General features: G+C 37.8%; 1 protein-coding gene, 1 long non-coding RNA gene and 1 pseudogene across 3 annotated transcripts; 2 read left to right on the plus strand and 1 right to left on the minus strand.

Annotated features, from left to right (window-relative positions):
* Positions 1–1991: 1991 nt before the first annotated feature.
* Positions 1992–8586, minus strand: LOC147516086 (plant viral-response family protein (DUF716)). Of its 2 annotated transcripts, none has more exons than XM_086588763.1 (2): positions 7546–8586; positions 1992–2370 (listed from the first exon to the last, which is right to left on the minus strand). In XM_086588763.1, the coding sequence occupies exon 1, from the start codon at positions 8452–8454 to the stop codon at positions 7552–7554; it is 903 nt and encodes a 300-aa protein (XP_086444889.1). In that variant the 5' UTR covers positions 8455–8586; the 3' UTR covers positions 1992–2370; positions 7546–7551. The 2 variants fall into 2 exon arrangements, with proteins under 2 accessions (XP_086444889.1, XP_086444890.1); XM_086588764.1 differs by having other exon boundaries at positions 1992–2600.
* On the plus strand, positions 2377–8559 carry LOC147516087 (uncharacterized). The gene is made up of 2 exons (XR_015210919.1): positions 2377–2520; positions 2551–8559. It is a non-coding gene; the product is annotated as an uncharacterized LOC147516087 (long non-coding RNA).
* A 596-nt stretch (positions 8587–9182) lies between the features above and the next one.
* LOC147516088 (putative 2-oxoglutarate-dependent dioxygenase AOP1) lies at positions 9183–11637 on the plus strand (annotated as a pseudogene).
* Positions 11638–12029: the final 392 nt, after the last annotated feature.

Genomic DNA, 12029 nt, shown 5'->3' on the forward strand with positions numbered 1-12029 from the left:
CTTTCCTAAGATGAAGTTGCGCTTTCTCATAGTCACAGAAAAAACACCCGGAAACACAGCACACGTATGTGAGTCCCAAAGTGTCATCCCAAAACTCTTTCGTATAATCCTCAAAATACCTCTTTTTGGTTTTGGTTAGTGACTTTACCTTCTTCATCATTGCAAGAGTAGGCTCAATTTCTCTAGAATAATGCTCTTGGATTCTTTTGCTTCTTTTTGGCTTTACAGTGAACCAATCCTCTGAAGACGTTTCGTGCCTCGACCTGCTTTTAGGAAATGATAGGTCATTCATATCATCGACCTCCTCATTTTCAACAACTAACCCTTCATACATATTTCTTTCTCGGCTATTGGGTAGTTGGCAAAAAGGAGAATCATATCTTGGTGACTCTAGATAGGTGTAACCATAATACTCTCCTCGAGATCTCTTCGATCCCCAATAGCACCACCTTGCACCTGTGTAATATCGGTTTCTGTATGTGTACATATCACTACACCTGGTGAGATCAAATGAAAGTTACTTGCAATTGCTCCCTGTAATTGGGGAGCAGAGTTCACCCTTATGTTTGATTGTGCTCCACTCAATCTAATTGGTTTATTATCCTTTGGAGTTTGAGGCTGAGGAGCCGACCCTAAACTCACTCTAAGCAACCCTTGAGAGATTGGGGTTTGAACATGACTACTGTGAATCACCATAGCAGTTGAAACTGCTTCTTCCTCACTCACACGATTTGTCTCTGTATCCACAACACCAGGAGTACCTTCATCGAAGTTTCTTTCTTGTCTATGAAACCCCACTGGGCTTAAATTTATCTCCGTCACCACAGCCGCGGGAGAAACAACCTGTCCAGTTGCTTCCCCTCTCTTTGCAGTAACCCTTCTACAATTTGCTTCTGAACTTTCTTCCCTCACACTCACATTTTGAACCAGTGTCTGCCCTCACGAACTATGACTCCCATTGGGTAAGCAGCCCTCTTGCTGCCCTTGAGCTGTTTGAGCCCCTGCTACTTGTTGCTCTTGAGTTCTGGATACCGATTGATTTCCTTCCTCTCTCTCGCTCGTTCCAAAGACTTTACTGGTATCCCCATTTGCACTTCATGTCCACACCCTCGTACTCCTCACACCACATTGCTGTGTAGTATGCCCAAATTGATTACACTTTTCACAAGATTGGGGGTTCCATGGGTACTCCAAAACGATTTCTCAATCCCCAACTTTGATTTTTATGGTTTCTTTGTACTCATGATTCACTGGAAATTCAATACAAAACCGAGCAAAAGACAACCTTTTCCTCTTAGCAGTAGCATCATCCATAAATTTTGGTACTCCACCTACCAAACTAGCTAGGTATGACAATCCATCCAGTGTCCACATCTCCTTGGGTACATCTATCAGCTTTACCCAAAGTGGTATTGTAGCCTCTTTGCTCCTATAGTTGTTTACCTCTACTGTCCAAGGCTTTATCACGAAAGGCTTTATCACGAACACTCTCCCTGCAATAAAAACTGGGCCTTCATCTAAAACCATTTGTCGATCATTTGAGTATGTAAAATTCATATAGAACACTTCCTTATTTGTCGTGATGTCAAACTCTACCTTTAGTTTCCATTGCTTTCCTAGGAATTCTTTTACCATCGGAAAAGATAGCCGTTTATCCAAGAAATATCCCACCAAATATTCATCCCATTGTTTTATCCCTTGTTCCACTAGATCCTCTGGGACTTGAGCAACCCCATCCATGATTATGGGGGAGAATGAAGTAAACGCTACAGTAGGTTCCTGAGCTCCATTTCGACCAAACAAAGCACTACACCTAGATCCACTCCCGTTAGTTTGGGTAGCATCTTGCTGATTGTTCCTTGTAGCGGCCATCTTTAACAATCAACCTTTCTTCTTACACACCTCAGAGAAGTTTCTATTTTAGGAAAAGAATGAGAGGATGAGTTAGGATAAGCACGAAAAACCTAACGAAATGTTTCTATAAGAGGGTGTTGATCACAGAAACAGAGTACTCTTATATATATATATATTTTTTATAGATATTAAGTTACTCCTGTTTCTCCACTTAAGGTCCCCATTGATTACACATGAAAAGTGTTTTCCTAGCTGAGACAAAAGTAAAACAAGCCAACAATAGTTTAATACAATCCGCAATTGGCATCCAGCCCAATTAAAAATTTAAAATGGCATTCTGATCACCAAAAATATCAGTAGCATCCTGTTGGTCTCCTTCTAGAATCACACTGGTGGAAAAGACATGCTTTCCCACCATCACTGCCAGCTCCAGTGCCTATAGATTGCTTTGCCAGGTCTATACTATGGACCTTTCCAACATGACTTGCTGCTGCCAAAATTCCTCCTTCCTGGAACCTGACAATGGAAGTATTTTTTTTTAATCAAAAGCTGCACAATTTGGGAGTGGTGCAATCAGCCAGCATTTGGATCATGCCTAAGCATTTCCTCCACTCCATTCAATTTCTGTGAAACGGGGGCCTTGATTAATAAAGATAATGTGGCAAGGTTACTATGACGGATTAATGGTGTGGCAAGGTTCCTCCTACAACTGCCATGTCTCTCTCTGAGCTGTTCCAAAGTATCAACTACACATGAAATGCACAGGGATTTTATCTCTTTTAAAGAACCATCCAGAAGAACACTTCATACAACAGTCAAACATTAACAGAGAGTCTCACACCCGAACAACCACATTAAGTATAGCAGTCAAAGCTTGTAATATAGTAAAGGTACATCAAAACTGAGCAATAACTTTATTTCCAAGATTCAGTCAAGCAGTAAAGATAGACAGTTAAACGCAACAAAACTATCATTGCAATCCGAACTTCTTTAATCTAAACATATAAAATAGATCTGAAACAAATAAGAAACAATCAATGAAGGTGATATGACAATGAAAGCAGGAGCTCCTTGCCAATTTGACTCTTGCATACATAATTCTGGGTTATAACTTCTGTTTCCTTTTTTCTGTGTGGCTCAACAGTTCAATTAAATACCCCCACTGACTACGCAATGCACAGAAACTCAGGTAACCTCCTCGAAAATAAAAACTATATAACATTATGGCCTAAACATTGCAAGAGACTACCAAATGGAACACATTTTTGCAGCAAGTTCCAAACTATTTCTCTGTATTCTGCACACTGGAGAGTTGTGGACGGTCTCGAAGAGTGGTTGCAAATATGGCTTAAAATCAGAAGAAGAGATTTAGAACAATCTTATTGCGAGGGTGGAACGCTAAAAACAATATGATTTTAGAGTAGAAGTATCCACATTTGAGAGTCTTGTGCATCGAAGCCAAATCCATCTTTGGAACTGGACGTCTGTCACTGCCGGTATAAGACGACACTCCAAAGATCCGATCTCAAACTGATCAAACGTTACAAAGGGAGCTCACACCACTCATCAACACGCCAAGACATTATTAGCCTGAGACAAAAGTTCTACCAGCTGGAATCATAGGCCAATACCACTCATTGACACGCTACGACATGAACCTTGTGCTCTTGTCCAACTTTTGTCATGTGTAACAGCTGGCATTCTGACTTTTAATCGGGGGTGGCCGGCCAGGCCGGGTGGTGGCTCATTTGTGTTTATGTGAGGACCTCCCTCGCCCTAAGCTCACCTTGTAACATGTTACCTAACTTACGCTTGGATATAGTTATGATTAATCTAAGTTATATTGACACAGACACGAACACGAAGTGTCTGACACGGCGAAGTATCCAAAACTGAGGTATATTACATACACAATGTGTCCGTGTGTGTCCGACACGTATTATTTTTGAAATATGGCCGCGTGTCCATGTAACATAGTGATTAATGAATAAAAAATTTCAATATCGAAATATTTATATAAACAAAACTGATAATAGTTCATTGAGTTATTGTTCCCTTGTGGAAGGTGACAAAGTAAACTTACAAGCTACGAACTCTATATAAATGCCAACAGACGACCAAGTTAAGTGAATGTTCAGGACGATGAGAACAAGAACGATTGTTGGATTTACCTAACTACCAAAAGTTCACGGTAGTTTGGAGCAAATGCATGGATCTTACTAAGAGCAGAAGTGCCATTAAACAGGGTCGAAGTAATGATTGAGACACTTTTGTGTAAACACAATAATACTAGCCCTTGGATTACGTCAACTGCTATCTGATATCATGAAGCCCACAAGGAGAGGAAGTTAAAGAATGTTGACGGGTTCCATTGATCCCCTAACATGTACAGGACAAGATTCACGATCTAAGTATAATCACCTAACGAAAGACAGAAGATAGGAAATATGAAACCACTAAGAACCTTAGATGTAACTCCATTGGCAAGAACCAAATCTGAGTTAAAAATTATGAAAGCTAAAGGCAAAGAAATGGGACGTCAGACATACTCAAGAGCTCCTTCACCATTGCAGAATGACCCAACCACGAAAAGTATTGGGTAACAACTTACAAGACAGGATATTGTTGAGTTAGCAAAAGCAGAAGTGGGTGGGAAATGGTGAAAGCATGAATTACAGTGAAAACTTAAAAAGGGCCGCCTAATCATAAACAGCATTGGTTACAAACAATAATACTTCAACCACCAAACAACCAACAAACTAGAAGACCAAATGGACCAGATCACAATCAAAAGTGATGGCAATTGCTTAATTTTACTCAACATATATAAGCAGATTTACAGAAACTGAACTTCCTCAACAACATCAAACACCACTTCTTCTAACCACCAAATAAACCTTCAGAAAGCACGTACACGGATAAACCAAAAAAAAAATCAAACAATGCAATCTTCTCAACTGGAACTAAAAGACACAAAGGAACAAAAACCTCGATAACCTGCAGCAACACACTGGGTTGGTTCACAGAATACAGCTTTGTGCATCTATATGACCTAGGATGGACTCTATATCATGCCTCTGCGCCTAAGAAAGATAGGAGAAGAAAGAAAAGGAAATGAAGAAATGGGTGACATGAGAAGGAGAAGATGGAGAAGGAGAAAGGTGGGAGATCAAGCGCAATAGGTTTCCAGAGACGAGAGAATATTATGGATGCCACCATGTAGGCCAGAAACTCAAAAGAGGAAGTAAAAAAAAAAATCGGAAGACAGAAGAGCTCCGAACTTGCTCAGTTGCACAAAATTGGATTACAATTATATAAAGAAAGAAAAGGAAAAACTACAATCACATCTATTCATGGAAAAAGGTTGCTCTACTAACCTATCCATCAAGAAAGTGCATGACCCAAAACCGAACCGAACAGGTTTGACTGACATGTATAACTGTGTAAGCAATCCAAGAAAAAAAAAACAAACTATGTAACAGATCCGATCCGACTAGATAGTGCCTGATTCAAACCCCAAGCACAGGAGACCAAGATTCATGCCCCATGTCCTTTAATCAATGACCCATTTCTTGCAACTTCGAGGTATTTCAACTTAGAATGGAAATCTTTACTTAACAGAAACTCCTTCAGAAGATTGAATACTGGGAAGGAGTTTCAGGGTGGATCACGACAGACCACTAAGCATACCAAAGGGTAGAATCTGACCATCTATAATACCATCACTAAATAGATTATTACCTGTGAAAGAAGCCCTCACCATAAACCAAGTTGTTCCTCTTCTGTTACCAAACAACTTGAATAATGAAACTTGGAAGGAGAAAATTCATGGGATAATGGTAATGGTATAATGATTTGTACAGCAAAGATGAACGAATGAACTCAGTTCTTAGTTGTTCTTACTTTTATCTTATACCTTACTGCGAAAAAACTAAAGAATCATTTCACTGTGGCAAATTCCAAAATTCTTATTCAGTGGATGTCAATTCACCAGAAACCATGACCACAATCTATTCTAATTTTATGAAATCTTGGAATTTGGAGCCATGAAACATCTTAGTCAACCCCAATTGAACATCAAACTTTCCCTGTTACTACAACACAGATGCTTAGATCACCCTACATCACAAACTGACTTAAAAGCCTCAATCAACTTCGCACTTTTGTCATGATTTAGAATCTATTCCACCAGAAAAGAATGCAAAATTCGCTCTAGAATCTAACACCCTCACCAATTAAACCTCTTTAGGACACCAACAGATTGTCCCCTACTTCACCAAGTACCTCCAAAATCACCAATATAATCATTCTCGTTCTACATTTTGTTTATACTCGAGGTCCCAATATACAGAGCAACAGAGCAAAACTACATAATATAATTAAAAAGTTTTACAGTTTTGACAAAAGTTATCAATATTTAATGCTAGCTATCACCATTATGTTAAACCACTTTGGCTACAGTCTGTCAAAGCTCACAAAGGCAGCACCTTGGAGTTGGAAGATTAAACTAAAAGACCACATTCAAATAAATTAGACCAAATCTTTTTCCACACTTGGGACTTATCTTCGCTCCCTTTTAAATCATTTTATTTTAATTTTAGTTTTCTATTATCACGCCTCTATCATTTTCCTTGTGAATTCAAATCTGGCTTATACAAAAATAAAAAAAATAAAAAAATTAAGAGTATTTAGAAAAAGACTAATAACTTTTCTATAAAATCTGCTTTCTAAGCTACAATCTCATGGGGAAAAAAAAAAGAATTATCCAGGACTATGCAAGCAATGCACTAATGAGGAGAACCTTGATGATCTCTACTTGCTTCTCCCATTCTAAGAAAGACATGCCGTGCATGAGTCTGCTCATTACAAAGTGTTTTCTGCATTTGAGATAGCAAAAAAGGCTGCTTCTGATATCATCAAGGTTATCAGAATGCATAATTGAAAGACCCGAAAAAAACAACACTAGTAGAAACCTCAACGATATCACTCATTTATATCTAGACACCCTTTATGTCCCTCTGTGGGTTGAATGTCAATTTGTGTCTCTTAGTCTACTGTCTCATTGACTACTGCTACTCTGCAATCATGGTGTCACTTCTAAAAGATAAGAAATTTTCAATGTTAGACCTTCATCCATATTTAATCTACAAAACTCTTGATATCTGTTGGATTATTACACCAACAAGTTTTCCCAAATTTTCCAAATACTACGTAGTGTGTACTATGCTAAAGCATTGAGAGCTAGTAACTCAATATCATAATGAGTGAGAACTAGGTTGTGCAATCAACGGGAAAATTCGGGAGCTATCATTAAACTACATGTTACGCCTAAAACCAGATTAAAAAATATATGCTAAGGAAATGCTAACGCATTGAGAGCTATAGACAGCAAGATTATCCTACACTTCTCTCACCCATAAACCCTTTTACGCAAAGGAACACCAGTACATCCACATAGGACTAAAATCATATCCACTAAAGAATCAAATAAATTATCAGAACAATAACAAAAGATAACCAAATTCATGAAATCTGTTTGTATTTAAAAGTACCCGGCATTCTAATTCAGTATACAACCCTCAAAATTCTAGCAAGAAGTCTCCTAAAACAAGTAGACATAACAAACTTCCAAATGATCACATTACAACTTCCAAAATCACCACATACAGACAGAGACAAAAAAAAACCTACCAAACATTACGCCTGCGTTCCCTCCAAAGCTTTCATCTGAAAATGATTCGGTTCACAGCTCGACAACGCCTCATAAGACCCAACCCTTTTAATCCCAACACTTTTCGCCACAAAAGCGTAAGTAGCCATAACAATAACCACTACAAACATAACATGAATCACGAAAACCAAATCAAGAATCGCCACAGCTCTCAACCTGGAATCCTCCAAATCACATTTGGTCGACCCTTCCACCCCCTTAACAACATCCAACATTCTATGACAGCCTTCAGGTATAAACGCTTCGACATATAGACTCAACCCAGTTTGCAAAACCCATAGTCCTTGTAAACACAAAGAAGCACCTAAACCAACATCAGCCACAAAGTTTTTCGGGTTCAACGCTAAGAGCAAGCATAAAAGTGATGACAATGCAGACACTTTAGCTGACACATGATCACATTTAGCTTGAAGGTCAGAGGTCTGAACAGAAGCAGAAGAAGACGAAACGGAATATTCTAGATAGAAAACAGCTGATGCAAATGTGAAAAAGAGATCATTAGGGAGTGGTAAAAAGGTGGTGGTTTCTGAGACGAGTAATGACGTGGACAGAATAAGGAATAGTAAAATGACGGCAGCAGATTGATAGGACGTGAATTTATGGACGGGTGTACTGCCTTTAAGAAGTGGGTCCGACTCGAAAGAGATAAAAGTCTGGTGGGCAAAGGCTAAGAGGAGAGAGAAGATTAAGAGGTAAAGTTGGAGGTATTTGAGACGGGGAGAGGAGGGAAGTAAGTTGAATGGGTGGTATGGTTTGGCGGAATAGGATGTGGGAGATTTAAGGTGGTTTCTTGTTGTCGAGATTAGATGGTAGAGACCTAATGTAAGGATTGCTGAGGATGAGAAGATGTGTGAGATTACTGCTGCCATTTTACTTTTGAAAGAAAAATTTATGTTTGGATCTAATAACTCATTAGACGGAGGCAGAGAAAGTGAACGGAATGGGGGTGGTTTGAGTTCATGGTTGTTTGCTTTGGACTTTTTTTTTTTATTCGCTTTTCATTTTTATATACAGTATTATTATTATCAACTTAACAAAACAGGACTGTTCCTGACTCGCGGCTGGAATTCCTTTTCAGGAAGTATAAATCCACGGTCGGGACTAGTGCCACGATAAGAGGCCTAAATTAATTACATCATTAATTCTGAAATTAAACAAAAAAAGCCGTTCCTTTCTCAAAAAAAAAAAAAACCCTTAGTTAAAAAAAAAAAAAACCACTATGCTACTGATCCGAGTTCTCAAACGCAAAAAAAAACTTATTCTCCCCCCATAAAGCATGATTAATTAAAGAATTTAATAACCCATTTTATCTCCCTATCTTTTTCATCTTCCCCATGAACCCATTCGTGACAGTTGATCTAAATACGAGTCTACTTTTCTAACTTCACTAATGCCTAAGAAAGAAATCAGTGCTGATCGGTTCATTGAATCAAATCCTCAATTCGATGGTCGTGGTGTCATCATCGCGGTGTGTTTTCAATTCGGGTGTGGATCCAGCTGCAGATGGTTTAAAACTCACGTCAGATGGGAAACCCAAAATTCTAGCCGTTCTAAATTCTAGACGTTCTCAATTGGTGATATACATTAGAACCTCTTTTTTTTTTTTTTTTTTTTTTTTTTTTTTTTTTTTTTTTTTAATAAATAAATATTGTTGTTGAATTTCAGTACAAGGAGTGGTGATATTGATACTTCGAAAGTTCTTAAGGCTGATGCAAATGGTTGTGTTACTGGAGCTTCAGGTTAGTGTTAGCATAAATTTTATTGTATATATCTTTCTTAGTTGAATGTTATCAATCTCTAATTGTACCCACCCAGAGTGAAATTATGGTCTGTAAACTAAGAAATTTCATTGTGTTGTTAATTCAATGTTAGGCTCATTAGTCTCTTACACAGGTCTGGGTGGGGTTCAGTCAAGGCGCAGGTTATGCAAGCATTAGAGGAATATGGTTGCTTCGAGGCTGTGTATCCCAAAGTTCCTATGGAGCTTCACATGGCGTTATTTAGTTAAGTAGTAGAGCTATTTGATCTACCTGTAGAGACCAAGTCCCAGAACAAGTCTTCAAAGCACAATTTTTTGGTTTGCATCAGCAAGCCCCCCCCCCCCCCCATTCTCCCTCACCATGAGAGCATGTCTATTGCTGGTGTTCTAAACTTTGAGAAAATGGAAAGGTTCACAAACATGATGTGGCCTCAAGGAAATCCTAGAGTCAGGTAAATGTATAATACTCTTTCAATCATATATAGTACAGGCAATTTCCTCAATTCGTAAAACACACTTCCATTGGCAGGGCTGTCGTATATACATGCATGTTTGTTCCTGTTTCATCAGCAAAACCATACATTCATATGCAAAGCAAGTTGTAGAGCTAGATCAACTGTTGAGGAGGATGATTTTTGAGAGCATGGGTGTTAAAAAGTACTATGATGAGCACATTGAATCCAACTTCTATCGATTCCGTGTTGCAAAGTACACTATACCTGATCAACCGGATGAATTGAATGAAACTAAGATGGGTTGTAGAGCTAACACTGACATGAACTTGGTTACTATACTGTCTGAGAATCAAGTTCAAGGATTGGAAATCACGACGAAGGATGGCCAAGGGGTGCAAGCCAGAGTCTCTCCTAAAATGATACAAACTCAGCCTAAAATTATTTGGTTAAATATATGTTGGTTGCTTAAGTATTACTTTATAAACACAGCAAAGAATGACGAATGGTACCAGCATGGTGTAGTGCAACTATCAACCTGCCAAGTCTCACTGACAATAACTATTACTTATATTACTTGGATACAAGATATGTTGTTATGTTTGGTGCATCTTTGATGTCAGCTCTCCAATACAGGTATTTTGGTTGAGTGGGTGACTAAAGTTGCTTAATACAATCTTTTTTAGCCAGGATGATTACAGAATCACATGTAGTAATTTCTACACGTGTTTTGATTTTTCAATTCATTTGATAAGTTGATAGGTAATTAATAATAAGAAAACTTATAGATTATATCTTAATGTGGTGTAAGAGAATTTATTTTTGCAACAGGGAGATAAACCAAGGAATGCTTAGTGGGTCAGGGACATGCATTGACCGGGTGATTGCTAAGGTGAGTTGGATAAGTTTGAGCAGGAGACACTATGAAGGTAAAAGCGGGTAGGCCCCTTTTTTCTTTTCCAAACACTTACAAGCTAATGTCATTTTTTAACCAATATCATGATTTAATTGTAGACACAGAAACACAATAATTATCTTATTTTTGAAGGCCTACACTAATTAATTAACACCAATATAATGGTACAGGTTAGGCTTAAACACCATTAAATGCACATTTGGAACTGTTATTCTTTCATATATTATTAGTGGTAAAAAATGCATCTAGAGTAAATTGTCTTTATTTCATTATGATTTCTCATTGTTTCTACTACATATGCACTCCCTACTCCATGCATTTTGTATCATAACATAAGATCATTCTTTTTGTGGTATTCAAATGACCTCTACTTAGCAGCAATTGGCATGTTCCCTATAATAACACTTGCAATGGTAGTGAATATGGTGATTTATGAATGTAAGTATTTTGTTGTCTACATCTTGGATGCAGTACAATGCGCAAGCTTCAGTGATTTGTTAATGGTATTATTTGGAGTAACTTGGCAGGCCTATGTAATCCATGTGTTTGTAGGTTTTTTCATTACTAATTTCATAGAGGAGTGTCATGAAGATGGACTTCAGATGGTTTGCCCCAAAACTAAATAAATGTTATTGATACGAGTCTTTAAGGAGCACTACTGGAGCAGTTTGTTTCCTGGAACTGATACACCAGTTCACACAAGAAAATTAGTGTCAACCACTTCACAATAGCATTAAAGATGTGCGTTGTTTATGAGAAGCTTTGGTACCTTTATTGTCCTAATCCATGCGCTTTAATACTTAGGCAAGAACTGTATGTGGTTGTAAGACAACTCTATTATAAACAAAGATAGTTTGTACACCATTATGTGATGTTAATTTGTCAGCGAACAAGATTCTTATGCTATAAAAAGGTTTTTGATTTCTCATTGGTGTTAGGCTGTCAGCAACTTGACCTATGCTAAAAGACAAGTATTTTTATTATTTTCAAAAAGGACTGTGTAACCTATGCAGAGACATATGCTATTGTTTCAGCAAATGAAGAATAGGATTTCCTCCCTTTCAAAGTAGGTAAATGGGTATACTATAGAATCAGAGCGCTTAGATTGAAATTCAATACACACCCATCTTTTACTCACTTGTTGCGTGCTATTGAAGAAAAGGAAAAATAAATAAAAACAAGGTGTGGTTAAAAACAAAAAAACATGAGGAATAAACAAACTAAGTTTGTTAATTGGGCTATTAAGCAGACAAAAAAAAAAAAAATTCAAAATTAATAACTCGATCTAATGAGCTTTGGGCTTTTGATTCAAAATTC

Source organism: Coptis chinensis, chromosome 2, assembly GCF_015680905.1.
Source record: "Coptis chinensis isolate HL-2020 chromosome 2, ASM1568090v1, whole genome shotgun sequence".
Taxonomy (NCBI): Eukaryota; Viridiplantae; Streptophyta; class Magnoliopsida; order Ranunculales; family Ranunculaceae; genus Coptis; species Coptis chinensis.

What these genes read in the sequence shown, in the direction of transcription:
- LOC147516086 (XM_086588763.1), bottom strand. Translation starts at nt 8,454, where the DNA reads ATGGCAGCAGTAATCTCACACATCTTCTCATCCTCAGCAATCCTTACA.